This window comes from Uloborus diversus, chromosome 10 (assembly GCF_026930045.1).
Source record: "Uloborus diversus isolate 005 chromosome 10, Udiv.v.3.1, whole genome shotgun sequence".
NCBI classification, from domain to species: domain Eukaryota; kingdom Metazoa; phylum Arthropoda; class Arachnida; order Araneae; family Uloboridae; genus Uloborus; species Uloborus diversus.
In genome coordinates, this window is record NC_072740.1 from 127,904,654 (window position 1) to 127,927,065 (window position 22,412).

General features: G+C 33.9%; 1 protein-coding gene across 2 annotated transcripts in view; it reads left to right on the forward strand.

Annotated features, from left to right (window-relative positions):
* The first annotated feature begins 1,223 nt into the window (after nucleotides 1–1,223).
* LOC129231525 (uncharacterized) overlaps nucleotides 1,224–22,412 on the forward strand; it is a 40,953-nt gene continuing 19,764 nt past the window's right edge. For both annotated transcript variants that reach the window (XM_054865863.1, XM_054865864.1), the window contains exons 1-2: nucleotides 1,224–1,316; nucleotides 22,082–22,116. In XM_054865863.1, coding sequence (XP_054721838.1) covers nucleotides 1,232–1,316; nucleotides 22,082–22,116 — 120 coding nt within the window. In that variant the 5' untranslated portion in view covers nucleotides 1,224–1,231. The remainder of the gene's footprint in view (nucleotides 1,317–22,081; nucleotides 22,117–22,412) is intronic.

Genomic DNA, 22,412 nt, shown 5'->3' on the forward strand with positions numbered 1-22,412 from the left:
GTGTAATAATGAAAAAAATAAATAAATAAATAAAATAAATGAGTAGCAATTGAAAGAGCATAGTAAAACATGTTTTGGGACGCATAAACTCGCCCTCGCGTCCCCGTTATCGAAATGTGAAGTCTTAAAATCTGCCGAAATTTCAAGAATAGTTGCCAAACTAAGAAAGTTTCGGTGGGTAAGGAAGATATCTTTTACACGCTTGGAAAGATGATGGTCTGGTCTTGCCACATGCGATGCTTGCAGACGATGAAATCGTCTGCAAGAATTGATGCCTTCAAATTCTCGCCAAGCCTTTAAATTTGACACTTTTTGAAACAGGTTTTAAGGCTTTATATCTGAATAACGAGGGCGCAAGGGCAATTAGTTTTTGGGTCAAAAAAATGTTTTAATATTCTTTTTCGACTGCTACCTGTTTGGATTTTTTTCGTCTTTACACTACTCACGTGATTCCCTGGTTAGATGAATAGCCAACACTATCTCATTCCTTATATAAAGTTACAAATACGAAACGGATAAACAGCTCAGCGTTTGTTCATCGGTTGGATGTGTTCGTTTACTGGGTTGTCTCGAGTCTGAACTATTTTTTCGTTTGTCACTTATTCATTCGGTCATTCGGACCCCAGAGATTTTTTTTTTTCTTGAATATATCTGTACTTCAATGCTAAACTAACGTAAGTCATCTTATCACTACTTTTCAGGAGAGCGTGAAAACGTTTGTCTGATGAGCACAGAGGTTAGGATTCGCGCTCTTATACCATTGTTTTTTTTTTTTTTTTTTTTTTTTTTTTTTGTCCTTCATTGAATTACGTTGTAATGGCTCAATGAGGGATAGGATTATCAATACTTTGCAATAATAACTTGAAAACAACCTAATTTTTGGCCTTACGTTAATCTGGCCCCGAGGTACAGTTATGATGGTGCATACGAATAGAAAAACAGTGGATGTTAATTATTTTTTTCGCACCTCATAAAATTTTGCAACTTTTAACCCGTGTCTGCAACCACTGTATCTCTTTTCTTTCTCTCAACGAGGAGCAAATGCTCTTTCCTCCTTTTGATCTCCCGTCAGTCTCCAAGATTCCCCCCCCCCCCCCTTTTCCGGAAGGCTCCCGCGTATTCCCGGGCGCAGCGTCAGAGGCGCGGCGCCTGCGCGCAGGGGCGCTACTCGTTGCCTATAAATAGTCGCACCGCACAGGGCGCTCCAAAATCTTCCTCCCCTCCTGCTGTGATGGCAGACGACTGCATGAGACGAACGTTCGTCATCCTGTTCTACACGAGTTGCCTGCTCTGCGCCCCCCTCGCTTCTCGCCCCGGTAAGTGTCTCCATTAGCGCCCCACTGTTAACCACCAGAAAGATACCAAATCTCATTATCGGACTTCTACTCTAGCGGAAATAAATTCTGCGCAGGAGTTCTGGAGGCGATGTTTCTCTACCAAGTGTCATATTTTTCCCACCACCAATCCACGCTTCTTCGTTTACCTCAAACATTTACGTTATCATTTGTTGCGTAAGGCAAGTGCGATTAGGAGTTTTTGAGCGGGAAGAAAAGTACCTGATTTTTACTATATTCCTCTCGCTATATTTATAGATTGGTTAACCCTTAATAACCTAGAGTTTCAATTTTGATACCAATCTTTTTTGATACCAATCTTTTAAACCGAATGTTCACATTACTATTAGTTTTTTTTTTTTTTTTATAGGCTGTATGTATTTTACTGTTGTATAATATTCTTTCCAACGAAATTTTAAAAAAAAATCCAATGTCATTATTGTTTTATTTTATCTATGACATATTACTCGCGCGGCAAAGTGAACAAGTAAACACATTTTACTAAAAGGTTTGTTGAATACAAAATATTGTGTATTGTAAATATTGTAAAATAAATATTGTGATTTTTTTTAGCTATTTTTCCCTTCATCTAGACCCTCAAGCAAACACAGTAATATTAAAAATAAATCACTTTCGTAAATCAGGCTATTAAGGGTTAAAGTATTCTGCCATTGGAAGGTATAGAGCAGTATCTGCAAATTTCTCAGTTTTATTTTTATTTATTTATTTTGCATTTTTGTCATCTATTGTACTTTAGCTTTATTGAACAAGCATGCTTATTTGATACCCGCAAAAAACAAAAGACGAAAAGAAAACGTCGAACTCCTACATTTAACTATTTTTAGTATGGAATCGAAAACGTGTTTCTTTAAATATTTCAAAAACTCATAACTGCAGATACTGCCCCTTACCTTCCCACGGCAGTTTCATACTTTCAGACTTTTTTTTAAAATATGATGTCGAATTTGTTCACGCTGGCTTAGAATCGGGTTCACTATCGTGTTTAGTCAAAAAAGATGGAAGTCAAACAGTACCTTAAGGTAAATCTCATTTTGACGGCTTTTGAATAAAGTTACATGTGCATAAAAAATGTGTGACCAACTAATGAATTGAATAGGAAGTTCTGAATGATTATTTCCACACATAAACATGCTTTCAGCGATACAGATGCATTTGATCCTAGTAAAAAAGTCAAAAGCCTGAAAAAAAAAAAAAAAACTTTTGCTTTTTTTTCTCTTTTAATGATTCAAAAGTTATATTGACTACTATGTCTAAATACTATAGTTTTAGACCCAGTGTCTTTTGTTTGAACACCCATGATTCATTAATCCTACTTCATTTCAAGTTTATCCAAAACAAAGAAAAGCGGACACAAACTATTTGAACAATGACATCGATATAAACTACATTTCTTAACTAAAGGTCGCCTAGTGGCGAAAGCTATTGAATTAATACGGAAACGCTCTGACTGTCGTAGTTCAATAACAATATAGATCTCTCGAAATTAATTTAAAACTACCTCGTACCGTCATTCCTTATAGGCGTTCGGTTCCTTTATTTGAGATATATGTCGCATATCTTTTCCATTTTTGGTCGCCAATGGTGATGAAAACATTATTTTGTACCCTTAAACTGGTATGAACTTTCTTGTGAGGGGAATTTCATTTTAATAAATTTATCCGTTGTTGCCCAAAACATCATACAAAAACTCCGAATATGTTACATTCTGGTTTGTGAAGAACATACTCTATACTTCTATATAATGCAGTTAAGTTTCGAGGATTTCCACAAACATTATTTAAACCATACGTTTTGAAACAGTAACGGACATATCTTATGAGATACGTCCGATATATCGTCGCCTCAAAGCGACAGCGGGACATCTTACTGTTATTCCTCAGATTAAATGTCTTACTCTTGCTTTGAAGCGATGATAATAGTTTAATAATAGTTTAATAATAGTTTGATGATAATAGTTTCAAATAAGTTTGTGGAAATCTTTAAACTTTGATGGGGTTGTTTCCATCAGTGAAAAGTACTACTTTTATTCACTAAAGTTGATAGAATGGGCAGAAAAAAAACAGGGATCAAGAAAAAAATTGCAGTTTCAAAACGTTTAATTTTTTTATTATTTATTTTTTTAATGTCCGATTTTCTAAATAAGGCGTGGTCTTTTTGACGTCACAAGTGATGTACTTTTCCACGTAATAAACTGGCGCGCTAAATGCTTACGCTTGCTGGCTACCGTGTTTCCAGTTTATGATAATTCAGAAGCGAATTAAATATTGCGCTCTACGCTTGCTATCAACCATATCGCTGCTACTACATGTGAGTAAAGAAGCAAAGTAAATATTGCATTCTGCGCTAATGGCATCAATGAATGGCATTTCATCACTTGTGATGCCATGTGCAGAAGCGTAAAAAAGGAAATTGAATCTGAGAAGCGAATAAAATAAATTTTTTTAAACATTAAACATTGTCAAATTATATAAAAAATGGTCAGATCCTATGTTTTAAAGCATGCTCGTCCAAAAAAAAATACTTTTAAAATTTCTGAAATGATCCGATTGCATTACATAGAAGTCGAGTCCCTTTCCTTCATAAAGTTCATGTAATGAAACAAGAATGTAACATAAATAAATAAATAAATAAAGAATAAATACCTTTGTGCTGAAAAATTAAAATGGTCAGTAATCCAACGTTATTAAGCACAAAACTTGCAAATGATTGCAGACACGTGTTTCGGTGTTACAAGGAACACCTTTTTCAATGCGTAGAAGTGTGAGCTTTTGGATGAAAAGTCATCCGAGAAAAGCAACACGGTGGAACAGGAGGTAGTATAAATATCAAAAATAGAAATTAAACAAAACAAAAAAGATGAAATGACACATGGAGACAAAATTTATTATATAATTCCATCAGGAAAAAAACCGTTAAGTAATAAATTTTAAAAAGAAAACCCATAAACAATGCAAAAAGTCCAAAAATGAAACCACTCTGAATAAATTAGCAATAAATTTACCAGCGGGAAAAACTATGTATGGAAGCAATGTATCAAATGGAGAAATGCAGAAAAAACAGAGTGAAGGATAAACATATTGGAATTAGTTAATCACAAAACAAAATAAGAAAGCAAAAAAATGAAAAAATAAAAGTAAGAAATGTACGACGTTTACATAAAAATAATAGAAAATCTAAACCAATTTTAACAAAGGAGTCCACACAGAAGAAAAATAGGGAATTGCAGTAAGATCGTTAACTAAATTAGAACGGTTCCTCAGGATGTGAAAAGATTCCCAAAAATCAAGATCCAACGAATTGGGGCATTTTTGGATAATTTGATAAGAGTTAAAATCAAAAGAGTGATTCGATTCCCAACAGTGTTGAGCAATACTGGATTTATTTCAGCTGTTGTTTTCTCACATAGCTTTGATGTTCTTTTAACCGAAATTTCAAAGAACGGCGGGTCTGTCCGATGTATCCGAGTCCGCAACACTAAGAATTTAGTTGTTCTGCCTTTCTTCCCTGGTATCAGTTTTCAGGTTGCTAAGATTCTGAAGCGATTCCAATTCCAAGTGGTATTTTCTCCTATTAATAAACTTTCTTTCTCTTCTCTTAAAGATTCTATTCACCCTCTTAATTGCTGTGGGATCTATAAAATTGATTGCAATTGCGGACTCGGATACATCGGACAGACCCGCCGTTCTTTGAAATTTCGGTTAAAAGAACATCAAAGCTATGTGAGAAAACAACAGCTGAATAAATCCAGTATTGCTCAACACTGTTGGGAATCGAATCACTCTTTTGATTTTAACTCTTATCAAATTATCCAAAAATGCCCCAATTCGTTGGATCTTGATTTTTGGGAATCTTTTCACATCCTGAGGAACCGTTCTAATTTAGTTAACGATCTTACTGCAATTCCCTATTTTTCTTCTGTGTGGACTCCTTTGTTAAAATTGGTTTAGATTTTCTATTATTTTTATGTAAACGTCGTACATTTCTTACTTTTATTTTTTCATTTTTTGCTTTCTTATTTTGTTTTGTGATTAACTAATTCCAATATGTTTATCCTTCACTCTGTTTTTTCTGCATTTCTCCATTTGATACATTGCTTCCATACATAGTTTTTCCCGCTGGTAAATTTATTGCTAATTTATTCAGAGTGGTTTCATTTTTGGACTTTTTGCATTGTTTATGGGTTTTCTTTTAAAATTTATTACTTAACGGTTTTTTCCTGATGGAATTATATAATAAATTTTGTCTCCATGTGTCATTTCATCTTTTTTGTTTTGTTTAATTTCTATTTTTTGATATTTATACTACCTCCTGTTCCACCGTGTTGCTTTTCTCGGATGACTTTTCATCCAAAAGCTCACACTTCTACGCATTGAAAAAGGTGTTCCTTGTAACACCGAAACACGTGTCTGCAATCATTTGCAAGTTTTGTGCTTAATAACGTTGGATTACTGACATTTTAAGAATGTAACATACTTAAAATACACCGCCAGCTCAGTTATTCCATCCGAGGACTGCAGTTTCGTGCTTTTTAGCACTCATCATCAGCCCGGAATAGGAATCACATGAGCTAGAGGCGAAAAATCTCTTAAGGGAGCCAAGAGAGCCAAACAAACTGGTAGCTAATGCAGAATTAGCAAACCAGATGAGCGACCGCAGCAATGGTGCGGTTCAACTCAAAGATTGATGGCAAAGCTAAGGTATTTTGTAGTAAGTTACAGCCCTAAAGTGTTTAGGGCGGTAACTTACTACAAGAATGTAACATATTTGGAGTTTGGTTAGATGTTTTGTGCAAAAATTATGTATCTGTTTCTAAGGAATTGCCTCTGAGTACATGAATGATGACCAGCTGCGCTAGTTGGAAATTACTGAGAAGATTTTTTGGGGGAAAACAAATGTAAGTTATGGGGAGGCTACTGCTTTAATACACTTGTGCGCATGCTTCAAGTAGCCATTAAAATGTAATTTGTACAAATTCATGCAGCCAGTATCGCGTAATAAGTAATTACACAACAGGACATAAAAATGAAGCGCAATAGAGGATATTTTACTAGTAATTTCCGTCTGTAAAAGTATGTATAATTTTCTAAAGGATATGTTAATATGTAAAAGTGAACATTTATACAATACTAGCTGTACCCGACGCGCTATGCTACGCCAACAAAAAAAATACATCATCATACTGATTTTCATGACAATCGGTTGAACGGGGCAGAAGTTGCTACTCTGCAGCGCCACGTGTTGGCGAGTGGCTTCAATGATCATATTATGCACCTTCTCCGTGGAAAAATACATATATATAGCAATTTTCATAATAATCGGTCCAGGTATTAAGTGAAGCCGTGACTATACTCAAATTTTGTACTCACGCAGTTTGCAAGATCAGTCAATCGCTAAAAATATCAAATAGAAAAAATTTTAAATCCCCCCGTTGCATGAAAAGCCATAAAACAATAAAGAAAGAATTTATTTGTTCAAACTCAAGAAAAATGGCAACAACTAACTTCTTATCAATGAGATCTTTCACGCGAATTAATTTCTGCAGCCGATAATTTTATTCGTATTTATCCAATGGATTGTGACTTAAATTGGAATAAAAAAGGAACTATCGATCGGATTTTTTTCGAACTGGTCTATAAACATTCCCAGTACCAAAAATAACAAACGGTGAAAGCTTCAGCCAAATCTGCCGGGTAGTTTTTGAGTTCATGGATGACATACAGACAAACATTCATTTATATATATATATAGATAAATGAGACAAACATTACTTTTACCAATAACAAATTATCTGAGCAAAAAAAAAAAAAAAGAAAAGAAAAGAAAGTTCCTGTATCAATTCCTTCTGTTAAAATTCAGGGAATTAAGTTGTCAGCTTCTGATTCATCAATTGTGACTGAAAAAATATTCCAATGGGTTTAATGGGGGTCAATGGAGGGGTTCATAGCAAGCACAGTTCCTCTGTCCATAGCTGAATTTCGCTAAATTTGAAAATATCATTAATATTTTTTACTCATTTTTTATTTAAAATATATCTATATATATATATATATATATATATATATATATATATATATATATATCATATATATATGACAAGATGATGTTATAGATCAATGGTTCCCAACGATCGGCGATCGCCCTCAAAGGTGTGATTTGGCTCTCCAAGAGGGCAATAAACTCGTAAGGGGCGATAGGTGGGGGATGAGCATTTAAGAGACAAGGTAAACATAATAAAAAGGCAGCGAACATCGAAATTGAACACTCATTCGGAACTGATTGTTATGAGTTCAAACAAGGAATCACAAGTTAAAAAAGAAACAAATTAAAGTTCAGGAGCCTCCTCTTCACACCTCGGTTGAAATTTAAATATTCATTTCATAATTTATCAAAAGGTTTATGAATTTTCAAATTGTCATTTTTTTTTTCATTTTAAGTGTCAGTGTTCTGATTTCCCACAGATTCCAATTTAAAAAAAAAAATCACTTCTGTTTTTTAAAAGTATGTCAATGATCTCAGTTAAGTATTTTCCTTCAATTACTTATCAAATCGCTTGGAAAAGAAATAAAGAAAAAACGTAAAAAAGGTACCCTTACTCTTTTTTTTTAACATTGACGGACACTAGCACCATGTTTCTTTTTTTTACAAGGATGGAGGGGGGCGAGATAGGTGTCGGTCGATCGTTAGAGGGGTGATGGGATCAAAAAGGTTTTGAACTACTTTTACAGAGGGACATAAAACATTTAATTTGGTTTGGACATTATTTCCCTGCTAATTTTCCTTTTGGTATGATATCGACTAAATATAATGCCATAACGAAAGAAGAAGGATTAATGTTATGACCCCCCCCCCCTTCCCCAAGAAGTACTAAAACCAGGTGCATACATATTATATGTGCATCTATGTATCGTACCTAACACCACAGGCCATATCAAATAGCTCAAAATTTTTCTCCTTCAAACTGACACAGAAAACGTACTTGAATTATTTTTGAACGTAAAATAGTGTTTGATTAGACTAGCTAAATCCGAATTCCCTCTATAAATCGCTGAGAGACTTGCATCTTTAAGTGGGTTCCGAACAACTACGACATGATTGGACCTTATCAATGTTCAAAGCCGGGTCCCAAAATAAGGGATCGACGTGCTCTACCATCTATGCCGCTGGGTGGCAAAAGTAAAACTTATTGGTGTCTTCCGTAACATAAAATTTAAAGAAAATCAATTTGAGTTTTTTTAATAATACCGATGAAAAAAAATCAGCTTTAGGAGTCGCCCACCTTTCCTGCGCCCCCCCCCCCCCCTGCATATCCTATGAGCACCCACTTTTTCAGTGCATTAGCCACTTGTGCTCCGTTTTTTTTAAGCCGTTATACCAAAACACTAAACTAGCACATGAGTCACATCGAGCGTAAAACTGCTTTTAAATTGTTGAAATTAGAAGAAACGTACGTAATTTAAACAAAAAACATAGGGTAAGGACTCCAGTAACAAACAAGGGTCCAGTAACAGACAGTCATAGGTTTGCATTTAAATAGTAATCCTTTTTGCCGGGTAAACTAATGCTGCTGTGGCCCATGAATATGGTGCAACCATCTAGTGTTATCAGGGTGAATTTTATGAGCCAGTTAGTACGAGGGGAGACTCAAAAGAAACCGGACTAATGGTGCGATGCCAATCCTAGATGTAGTAGAGTGTTCTCCAGCTAGATGGCTCCAAGTAGAGACCTTCACAAACCAGCTGTGCAAGTGGTGTCAGTTTAGTTCATAATGTCTGGTTGTAGTGTTGGTTTTCTCAGGTGTTGTTGCTTTCCGCCTGCGAACTCGTTATAGCAGATTTAAAAGAACAAACTGGAAACTTGAAATTTTTCTTCTTGCTTGAAAAATCGGCAACGGAATAGCTTACCAAATGTTTCAACAAGCTTTCAAAAACGATGCTGTGAGCCGTACGCAAATTTTTGGAGTGGTTTGGGCGCTTTAAACGTGGTAGCATGAGTGTTGAAGATCATGATCGTTCTGAGCGCCCTTCAACGTCTCAAAATGATGAAAACGTTGAAAAAATCAGTCAAAAAATCAACGAGAGTCGTCGTTTTACGATTGACGAAACTTTGGAAGAAGCAAGACTGAGTTGGTGCTCGCGCGAGCGATCAAAAGAATGGTTCCTTCACCATGATAACACTCCCGTACACTTAGCCTTCACTATTAACCGCTACTTAGGGCCGTGGTAGCCTGATCGGTAAGGCATTGGACTCGGGGCCGGAGGGGCTCGGGTTCGATCCCCGCTGGTCGAAGACCCACCGTCGTCATTAAAGGGGACTGGGCGACGTTAAATATGCTCGTGGTCTCAATGACCTCCAAGTGAAACGATATCTCTGGGGGTGCTAGTACCAGGTAGCTATTAGCTCTTGGACTAGTTCTAAATTCTCATTAACTGTTCGATCCGGTGATGGTGCTGCCATCTATCGGTATATAAAATAATGGAGGCAAGGCACTAGTATGCAGACCTCGACATAAATACAGTTGAAGTCAGTTGTGACTCTTGAATAGAATAGAATAGAACCGCTACTTGGCCTTTCAGGGGTGGCCAGTCGTTCCTCGACCCCCGTATTCGTCTGACCTAGCCCCCTGTGATCTTTTTCTGTTCCCGAGGATGAAAAAAATTCTGAAATCGAGGCGTTTTGATGTAGAGGCTATAAAAACTGCTTCGCAACGGGCACTGAACATGGTCAAAGCTAAAGAGTTCCAGGGGAGCTCCTAACAATGGAGAAAAAGAATCAACAAGTGTATTTCATCTAAGGGTGAACACTTTCAAAGAGACAAAAGAAATTTTGTGAATAAACTAATATATAAATATTTTAGAACAAAAATCCGGTTACTTTTGAGCCCCCCCCCCCCCCCTCGTATTTACGAGGCAATGGTGGAAGGTTATGAGCAGTCACCACAAGGTCAGCTGGTGTTTCCTGTTCTTTTGAATTTGATAAGGCTTTAGTTCTAAAAATAAAGAACTTTCGCACATTTTGAAGAGAAAAAGTGAGTTTTGTCTTTTGCTAATCTTCTCCTCAGCTTTCTGTTACTGTGTATCATCAGATCAGTGTCTGATTTCTATCTGATTTTTCTGTGTCTGTTGCTGCGGGTTGGGCCTTTTTTTGAAATTGAGCAAGTAAAAATAGAATTAACTAATTCAGAGGATCCAGAAGCAGTCAAACGTAAGATGCGATGTAGTTGATTGAGAGAAAAATAGTTTTAAAAGTCTAAATACATTAAAAGGCTCAGAAAATTCAGTTAACCTGAGAGCGATGTCTTAAGAAAGTCTGTTGGTGCCGTTACCCTAATGTTTTTTGAGCAATCACGATTGCTAATTGTTTTCATTTGACCGTCCTTGGCGTCTGGTTACTTTTTCAACCCCACCGTCCTCTGCAGGCGCGGTTCCTCCGGTCCTGAGCACTGTCCACCGGAATCCGCTTCGCTGGGTCGGTGGCATCTATGTCCTGCACACACGCACGCTCACACACACACACGCCAACGTGTATTCACACAAGTTTACGCACAAACAACTATACATATGTAACCGCCAAAGAGGAGGGGAAGGCTTAGGGGGGACAAGAGCCGTTTCTAAAAACAAAGGCTCAAACAAGTAGAGTCCTGTCGCAGCTCGTGATCGCGAAAAACATAATTTGAATTCGAAATTTCAGAATTCAAATTAATTTTCTTCTTCTTTTTTTTTCTAATGGAAAAGACAATGTAGAAGCACGAAAGTGTGGAAATTTATTAAATGCGAAACACATCATACTAAACCTTCATAAGATTTGAAATAATTATGGATTTTAAAAAATGACGTACTGCTCTACGCGTCAATTATTGAATGTATGCAACAGCAATTAGAGAAAGAGCACCCGTATAATCGAGAAGTATATCTACGTTGTTCAACATTTAAACAATAGAATAATGGTTCTATTACTAAAATATAGGCATATGGAGATAAGGGATCCTCTTACGAGATTGGATATGGGTTACTCTCTGCAAATACACCATTTTCACCAACGGAAAAAGAAAAAAATATGTCAGGAATTTAGTGCAGGAATTTGTAGCAAAAGCTGAGACAAAGACTCCAAGTCACGTCATTCAACGAAAACGAATGGTTGACACGTTTTGCGTGAGACTAGCGAAAGAAACCCGATTTCTTCCAATGTTTCGATTTAAAATATATCACGTGACTTGGGGGGTCTTTGCGTCGTGAATGAAAGTTATCACTCCCTCCAATTTATCTTTTCTCAATGGTCAGGACATTATTATTTTTGTAATAGGATACTGGAGGCGGTATTTGCCAGGAAAAACATAGTTGCCACTCTAAACATTAAAAATATACATGTACAAAAGAAAAATAACAAGAATTTATAGCATCCCTTTGTTTTTAAAACACATTCAAACGCACGAATGATTATTGTTGAAAACTTTTACAGCTGAAAGATAATTGTGATACTGTTTTATGTAATTGGGTTTGACTAAGAAAATTTTTTGTATCCGCATTCAAACTAACCAATTTAGTATAGTGAATGTAGGGCAAAGTGAAATGAAAAAATATTTTTACAGTTTGTAACGTCTACCTATCCAGTAATATTTTATCTATGTTCTTAAGCATATAATTGATTCTAGTCATAAAATAAATAGCTCTAAAGAACATGGTATGTATAATTATACAAGACAGTTCGAAAATTTGATGCCCATATTGTAGTTTGTAGTTAATCAAAAATAAATTTGGATATGATAAAATGATACAGTTTTTTTAATTAACATTTAAAGTATTATTAATTGAGATCTACCAGGGTTGGTTGTGTTAAAATCGGCTTGATATAAATCATGATTTAAATCAAGTGATTTTTTTTAAACATCGTTGATGTAAATCGATTGATTGAAAAAAAATCATTTATTAAAGTCATTTAAGCTTTCTTTCCTTAAATTAATTTGAAATTTTTGAATTAGTTGTTCTAAATAGAAAATGTGGCGCATTTTAAATCTCAGCTTCAATTAGTGTCTCTGCACAGATAATGTATATCTTGCGTGTGATAAATTTTAACAGTTTAGAGCTAATCTTTTAACAGAATCTTGCAGTATATCTGCTATTCTTCAGAAAGGAAATAAAAAACAAAATAACAGAAAAAGCAATTTTACCGCTTTATTCAATAATACTGCTAAAAATAGTATAACTGTTCAATAAGGGCACGTGCCAAAAATGTAAAGTAACATGATGATGAGAAAACTAAGCATTTTTAGTTTTAAAATAGAGTATATTCAAAACAAAACCCTTTCTTATAACACCACTGAAAAAAAAATTCTGAAAGTTAATACTTATCCGAATTTTAATATAATAAACCACATGGATTTTGATTATTTCAAATCGCTTCTCCAGTATTTTCCCAATTCTATTAATCAATCAGTTTCAAATTCTTTCCAGAACTTTTGATAAATATCACCCTCCCCCTCTGCAAAGCTTCTTTAGCATATATATATGTTTTAAAATTTTTTTCAACACTTGGTTTCATTCACAAATCTGTATGTGTAATCCTTTAGGAGCTGGTGAAACTGAAAACTTGTTTTTCTTTTCAAACATTTTGTCAGCAAAGCATAATTCAATCAACAACATTTATATGGGTGAATACACGGTAAATGAATTTTTTGCATCCCAGGAGCAAAAGTAATCTGTGTAGTTTAATATTTATAATTTTACTAACTGCCGTTATTTTTGTGTTTGTAAAGATGAAGGCCCGAAGATTTTTGAATTTTTTTGAGTTTTGTAAGCACCAAGGGAAATTGTTGTCGGGGAAGTGACACCATTGGCAGAGTCATCTCTGTTGTACTTTTCATTTTTGTCTCTTTTCTATTTTCAACAAATAGTTTTGCTCTTCTTTCTCTTTTAATTGAGAATTTTTATTGACCGGATCATCTTTAATTCTTCGGTAACGTTATCTTTCAGCTAAACGCTTTTTACCCAGTCTATCCATCCCTCTTTGCTTCTTTTTAATGTTTGCCATGACATAAGAAATCGAACGAGCAACTAGAACAAAAAAAAAAAAAAAAATGAAGCGTTATAATCGTAAGGTGAATATGTATTTCCAGTGGCACAAAAAATGCCATAGGAGTGACGCCAGAGTAGTGACAAAATCACACATAACCTGTTACAACATCAAGCCTTCTTTTTACTAGAACTTAAACGTAATCCGTGATGTTTACGCACAGTATACATTGCATTGCGCTGACGTACAGTTAGGTAATGATAAAATATAAAAACATATACTTACCAGGGGGAATACTGTAACGACTGGCATAAGCACACTTTGTGGCAGTGTAACGAGAACTAATGCAATATTATTTGAATTTTGATCAACACCGTTAGCTTGCTTTTCACTTTAGTCTGTATCATGCGGAATATTCCTGGTCAAGGAGATCTTTTAATAGTTTAAATGTTGAATTCCAATTTCGCCAGTGATAGGGACATTATTATTACGTGACGTATTTCTTTTTTTTTTTTTGTATATTAATAAATACAGTCGAGTCCCGACTTACGCGAGGGATGCGTTCCAAGACTCCTCACGTAAGGCGAAATTTCGCGTTGTGGAAAAATGTATATAATTTTTCTAGAAACATACTAAATCCTTTTAGACATTTGTAAACACCCCTCAAACTGCTTGAAAGCATTCATCAACTATACATTACAGTTTCTTACACCAAGAACTGAACTGTTACTCTATTTAAAAAATAAGAAAAGCTGTTTTGTTCAACATAAAATAGTTTTAGATGCACAAAATGAATGATCGATGGGAGGGAAAGACATAAAATTAAACACGGTACGCACAGTATGTAGTAATAATAAAATGCTGTACTATAGTAGTACTGTATAATAGATACAGTAATAATATTAATGAGTTAAAAAAAGAAGAAGATGATGGTTTATGCTCCATGATCAGATTGGTATTCTTATCTAATACAGTTTGAAATACGGTTGCTTCGCCTTGCCTTTTATAACGTTTCCATTTATGGCAACAGCACCTCTTCCTGATCCACAATACAAGAGCAGCTTCCATTTTCATAGTACAGTCGACGCTCGATATAACGACCATCTCCGTCCTAGAGAAAAAGGTCTTTATAACGAGCGGTCGTTATAAGAGGTATAAATTTAAATAATGTACACCGTCATCATGCGTGCCCATAAGTAAATGCCCAAATGTTTTTTATCATAGGAATTTTTAGAAAAGTAGTGTGCAAAATATTGTGACAGAATATTAAACAAGTTTTAAAGTAGAAAATATAGGGAGGAAAATGTTACACACTTTCAGATCTGCTACTACTACTACTACCACAACAATTTCTGAAGATAAAACCAGAAACAGAGGTCTGCCTTTTTTAGAAGACGTGATTTTTGCAAAACATTATTTTCTGTTTCTGATAAAGGTGATAAATTTTGTTTCTCTTGCTTTCCAAAGAAACATTTAAAAGTCCCTCGAGAACCCCAAATCTTTAAAAATACTAGATTCAAACACCAAACTCCCAATACATCTGTCAACTCCCTTTTCTTAGGAATCTGGAATTTTCTCGATTTTTCCACCCATTATTTTTTCTGTGCTAGCTGTGGTGAATGGTAATCCCCCCCCCCCCTCTTAAAGTTGGATTTGACATTGAAAACTTCAGGCAGATGTCCGTAAACAATAAACAATGTCATTTTAAGCTACAAATTTGTTTTATTGGAAAGAACACAAGAAATAGCGTCCGCTGATTCGGTCGCTGTATTGGATTAGACGATACAGAACGGTCGTTATAACGAAAGCAAATTAACATAGAGTTTATAGGAACAAAGTTGGGACTTCTACCACTGGTCGTTATAATGGGACGGTCTTTATAATATGTGGTCGTTATAATGAGCGTCGACTGTATTTACTTTGCTTAGACTTTGCAATCTTCAATATTGAAACTAAGTTCTGAATTTTTACGGATAGCTCTTTGTTTTGACTTTTAATTGTATGTCGTATAGAAGATTCACTCATACTCATTGCGTTGCTACCGTCGACGTTTTGTAAATGTTCAAGCATATCGAGAATCTTAACTTTTTTCTTTTTTTTTTGAGCAATCACGATTGCTTATTGTTCTCATTTGACTGTTTTTGGCGTTACGCTGATTTTTCCCACCGCCACCCTCCGCACCATCACCGTGGACCGGCTGGCTCCTCACGATGCTGCTCCTATAGCGAAAGCCGTCTCCAGGCTGCATCCATGTCCTACACACACGCGCATACATACACAACTACACACACGCACATACACACACAAGCACATACACACACGCATACATACAGACACCCACACATACACACATACAAACACTTACACACACGCATACATACAGACACCCACACATACACACACACATACACAACTACCCACACATTCATGCATGCACACAGACACAAACACATATGCCTACACACACATACACATACCCCCCCACACACATTCATACACACACATACACATAACCCGTACACACAAACACACACGCCTACATACACACACTCGTGATTGCGAAAAACATAATTTGAATTCAAGATGTCAAAATTCATTTTTTTTTTTTTTTTTTTTTGGCAGAAACTTTATTTTTTTCCCCCCATCTTCAAACTTTAGATGAAACAACGCACAAAGGTGCCATTATATTTCATCAACTACAACTTTAATGTTTAGAAAGAAACAAAAACAAATGAAAGATGCTGAGCGGTATTTCATGCATTAACAACGCTATGCGTAGACTAGTTTGATGTGGGAACTTTTGCTGTCAGTGCGATGCTAAAGGGATGTAATAACATTCACGAAATCAATGTTTAGTTGTCAATAACGAAGTCGATACTTCCTTCCTAAAAAATTCGTGTTGCGGACAAGGAATTCGCGTTAGCTCTAAAATTCGTTACTCGTGAAAAATTCGCGTTATAGCCATTTCGCATAAGTTAAATCGCGTTGTAGCGGGAGTCGACTGTATTTCTACAGTGTGTTTTTATAAAACATGTTTTGATGTTAATTTTGGTGCACAATTATTGTAAAATACATAATGCCAGGTTCTTTGAAAAAAGAAAGTTGAACGTGTTTGTATGAAAAGTAGAAAAAAGGCAAGCCAGGGGAATTTGTAACTATTTTCTGATATTAATGCTAAACGGAAACAATCATCAAGGATTGACAGAGTGGGCCAAATAAAAGACAATATTCCTTGCTAAATAAGCATATGATAACAATAATATAATTTGTTTTACATAATAATTTTCTATGCTCCGTTGGAATTCAGATAGCGTATATTCACCAATATTGCAATTAATTTTAATAAGAATTATGTTTACTTGTTTTTAATAACTACTTTAGATCTATTAAATGAATGTTAACCAATGCCCAATGTGTAATCCAGAATTTCGTGTGCAATCTATAGATTTGCATCATCCCCCTGAACAGCGGTGTTTCACCCCCCAAGAATGAGACATCCCCCTCCGTCAAAGAACTTAAGACCTCCTAAATCAATCATATACTTACGAATGCAATAAAAACTCTTTCAAATAATCATAAAAATATCTTCAAACCGTTCTCAAATATACGCTGATATAGGTGACTGTACGTGCTTACTGATACGTAATGTTTCGATTTTTTAACTTCTTTGAAATATGTTTATATAGGAGATTGATAATTTTATGACATCGTTAGCAAAGCATCCAAGGAATATTTATACAAAGTCTAAAATACAAAAAATTACTTATATTATTTTTTCTTCTTTCCAAAAGTCAAAAAGTGCCATCATCAGTTTCATCCATGTTGCTGATGTTCACTTTTATCCCCATATGTCTCTTGCAATTAAAGATTAATTTTAAGTTTTTTTCCAAATGATCTTTAATTTTTTTTCTTTGTATTTGATAGAAATTTTTGGAGAGGATTTTCTTTTGCTTGTAGCGCTCTATTGGTTCGTTTTGACGTTTTTGAGTAACAATCAAACTCATCACATATCATCAGAAAAAAAAAATTCCGTTTCTGCACGTAAACCTTAAAAGTTTATTGTTTCCTTTTTACAAAATTATCAATAATGGTTAATTACTATAGTGTGCTCTTTTGACTGTTTTTAGTCGCTCAGTTTATGTTACATGATCTTTTTGTCGATATAAATCCTCAGCACTGCAAGAACTTGAGATTCGCCGCACCCCATGGAACTTGATTTTATTGATCGCATAAAGCTCTCAAAATTGGCTATTTTCCAGAACTTTTAGCTCTACAGTGTGTTGTGATCTTGAGTGCACGTTCAATGAGAGTGAAATCAGAAAATCAAAATATTTAAAAAGATTTCTTTACTGTGTAGCGCACTACAGAAAAAAAACATATTCCTATGACAAAAGCAATTTTGTTTATTAAAATGTCAATTACTCTGAAAAGTAAAAAGCTCATCCACTGTCGTGATAAGGCGAATTTGTTGAATTCGCTTGAGCAGAAGAAAATAGACAAAGGTCTAGTAAAACCCAGAACTATGCTTGATTATTTTTCGTAAATTCTAGTAGAGGAATGTGACGCAAAGTGCAATAGTTAATAAGATAACTTATCTTTTCAAAATGAACAAATTTGAAATTTGTCTTGAAAATCACGGTATATAAAGAAAAAACAATGTATTTTATAAAAACAAATTTGTATTCAAATATTAATTTTCATATAAATAAATTAATAAATATGTGAGAAAAATAAATGATTGAATAAAATAGTGAATGAATAAGAAAATAAGTAAATTAAAGAATAAATAAGTGACTTAGTAAGTAAAGGTGTATAAAATAATCAGTGAACAAATATGTCTATGACTTAATAAACGAATGAATAAGTAAACGAAATGGTCTATTTCACTTTGCCACGTGCACTTGACCAATTGTATTAAGCATTTAAAATCAAAATACCTGATATTAACTAAATAAGTACCGCACTAACCTTCACTGTAAAAAAATTCCGAAACGTTACTGAGTATTTCCGAGTTACGTTTCGGGATTTTAATGGTTTTTACCCACTTCCTGGAAAAATCAAGTATCCTTGTCAAAAAGTTTCCTGAATTGCTACACGTAGCACAAATGCAGACTTTTCACTGTTGTCAAAAATATTTTTCGCTCCCAGTTTAAAGATTAACTGAACGTATTTATAAAGTGCATCGGCTTCAGTTCAATTACGGCCCGTCCATGCTAATTAAGCTTCTAAAGGGAGCGAATAAGTGTGGACTACTTTGCTTTGCAAGAATTGCTGGCGGGTAAAATTCTCGTCATTTACTTGCAATTCTGGCTGAGCTTTGGCCATGTTTCCCATAATGCTCTTGGAACTACCTTGGTAAATCAGGAAGATGCCGAGCTATTATATTATACATTCCTAAGTTTAATCTAAAGTTTCAGAGACACGAATGGCTTCTAACGGGAAGATTTCTGATTTTTTCAGGAAGCTTCCGGGTTAATTTCAGGAAGGTTACTGAACTTTAGCAGAAAACGTTCCTGGTTTTTGCAAGTTCTGTTACAGGCAGAAATTAGGCACATCAGCTACCCATTATTTTCCAGGAACGTTTCTGAATCGTTTTTAGTGTTCAGTAGACCTCAGCTAATGCTTAAAATGTTAATCACAAAAACCGCATTCTTTAATAAGAGCAAAAAATATTTTTGATTCAACACAAACTATTGCAATGTGTGCATTAAATTTTTTCCTTGATTAGAGAACTATTAATTTTTTAATGGGATCAACTGCATAGTCGAAATTGTGTTAGATAGGTGGCTCTGCAAACTATGAAAATATTTTACCATTTCACTTTGTCCCGCTGTTTCACTTTATCCCACATCCCCCTACATTTCTTATTATACAGTGTGCCCACTAAAGTCCCTTGTCAGCCTCCTAATTTCGGAACGAATGCTGCTAACTTTGTAAAAGTGGTGTAAAAATACGTTTTAAGAATAAATTTCAAAATATCTTTGGCCTATTTTCAGATGGCAAATTTGCTTAAAAATGCTTTTTTCATCTAAGGGCTTTATGAATGCTTCTAAAGATCGTTATAGATCTGTGCACTTTCGCTACAGGGACTCGATCGTTCTTACACGTTCCCAGCTTTTTGAAGGAATTAACTTTCTTGTGACTTACGTAGATCTCTACCACTGCCAGATCTAGGAGGGGACAAGATGGAGCCCTTGACCTGGCGGCAACTTCTAGGAGCGGCAAACTCGCTCTATGTTTTTATTGTTGAAACTCGATATAAAAAACTTCAAAAACTTGAATAAAGATAAATGAGGGTGAAAGTTTCAAGATTTGCTTAGGCTTGATATATTGTAGATCCGGCACTGATGATCTCTACCCGTTTATAACTTTAAAGCATTACTTAGAAACTTATTTTCATAGGCTTAAGGAGATTCGGGACACATTTTGAAAAAACAAATAATAAATAGTTTAAAGTTTTGAATTTTTTTGTACTAATTCACCATTTATTTATTAAGTAAAATCATAACATAAATGTTTATATTTTTTTTAATTTAAATTTATTATCATTTTTTTTCTTTTTTTTGCTTTAAATCACTAAAACTCAAAATATTCTTTGTCAATTTTCAAACTTTTTTTCAAAAAATTATGCCCAAATATCTAACCATTAATTTTTATTCGGCAATTTAAAAAATATTAATTCAATAAAAAATAGAAAATATTTGAAGAAAAATTTCAAAAAAATTTGAAGACACTTTTTTTAATCATATTTTTTGAAGTAAACTTTTTTTTCAAACTTGACGAATACAAATTAAAGTAAACTGTTTGAAAAAATATGTTCCGAATTTTATTACATTATCTTTATCAGTTCTTGACTTATCAGAGTTTGCAAATAATCCGGAAAAATTGCAACATGGAGAAAAACGCGTTTAAAGTTTTAAAGTTAAGTATATCAGTTAAATGTATGCATCAAAAATAATTATATATTTCGTTCCAATTGAGATAGATACAAGATTCAAACGTTCATTTAAGCAGAAAAAAAAAAGGAGAAGTTTTTTTTTTTTTTTTTAAAGCAAAATTTGACGATTTTTGTGTCCCCAACCCCTTTAAAAGAGTAAATAAGCATGAAACATAACTGTAAGTGAAACAAAATATTCTGCGTGAGTTATCCTCAATTCTCAGATGCCTACGACAGAGAAAATCAATTTTCATTTCTACATAGTTTCATAAACGTAGCAAATGCAAAGGTACGTGACTGGAGTTTTGATGTAGAGGGTAATTTTGTGAATTGATAACACGAAATCTACATACTCCTTGCAATACAGGAAAAAAGCGTTCTTTATTTCAGAACATTCACATTCACGGTAAAAGGCGCAAAGAAAATTTTACTGTATTAATCTCGTTAAGGTAAAACCATTAGTAATTAACACTTATAATAAACATATAAAAAAGCTAGAAAAATCATAAAAATTTAGTTGTTGAGAGTTAAAGTGATGTAAGTCAATAAAAAAAAAGTTTTTGAATAATTGAATGGTTTAATAGCCAGTTATACACAAAATAAAACTGCTGTTTCTGTTTAAACTACTCGTCCCTAAAATATCAGCATCATTTAAGGGATTACAGTACCTCAAAAATGATGAAACGATCAAAAAAAATGTTATTGCTTATTTCAAAACTAAAAACTATTCTGAACACAAGGGAAAAGTTTCATTGCTTTGGTTCAAATATTTAAAAAGTTATGAGTGGTTTTAGGCCATGCTCGCTATGTGTTCTCATGCAAAAGAAAAACTTTAAATTGCTTTTTCTCGATGATGGTTTTTTTGTGTTTTCATGTCATTAGAATCCCTAAGGATTTTTTTCTATTGAAGATACAACTTTAAAGTAATACTTTTTGCAATTGGGATAACATGTTTGACAAAACTGTGCATTGGATAAGCATTTTATAAATTACTGAAATGTTTTGAGATTGTTAAACCTTTAAAAACCAAATTTTTTTTTTTTTTTTTAAATTTGATTTTTTACATAATTAATCACAGAAAATTTTCTAATAAACTCATAAGCAAATGAATGCACAAATTTTTAGGGATGATTATAGTGATCGATTAGCAAAAAACTTTTTTTTAATTAGTGCAAAAATAAAAAAGCCTTGGGGATTTTAAAAAATTGAAATTTTCCTCAATTTTTGGAATTTAAAAAAAAAGTAGGCAATATTTTTTAATTTTGGAAATAAATTATTGATTACAAAATAAGCATGCATGTTACGGTTTCAAAGAAATATAAAACTTACTTAAATTTGAAAAAAATGTTTGAAAGGTATTGTGACCCCTTAAGTATTTTTTTCTGCATTCTATGATGTAACTATATATGTGTAAAGGTCATTAAAAGATACTTATATTGTTTATGACACCTGAAATTGTAAGTATTTTCTTTAAATTTCCTTCTTTGTTTGTTTTTTAACTTCATTTTTCCTCGGATACACATTGCAGTATGAAACACAAATTAAAATTGAGAGAAGTCTTAGAGCTTCAACGTAATATTAATGTAAACATTTAACATAATTTGGTACCTAATTAAGATATATCATAGAAAATCTTCGATATTGAATTTAAATGCAGTGAAACTTTGCGGTTAGCATTTTGCTTTTGATTTTCTTTCCATACACATCTTAGAATCGAGTATTAATCGATTAAAGTATGTTCTCCATTTTTTTTCAATAATGAAGATTTTTCTTTTATTTTCAGACATTCTTCTTCGAGGACAGCCAGAAAAGGAACAAGTATGCTATCTTTCCTTTGTTTTCTTAGCAAATTATTAAACAAAAAACTGACACTTTAGACAATGTTTGGGGTTTAATGTTTTGCAAATTGCTATGGTTGACCGAATGCAAACTTTTTGAGATGAGAAATATGCTTAAGCTGACGTGTTCACAAAGACCAACTATGTTTCTATACCTATAGCAGTAAATGATACAATAAATAAAAAAGTATAAAGTACTAAAACATTCTTGGAATAAAATAGGTTAGACTACTTTTCAAGAAACATTGCTTCTTAAATATTTTGCAGTAGAAAATC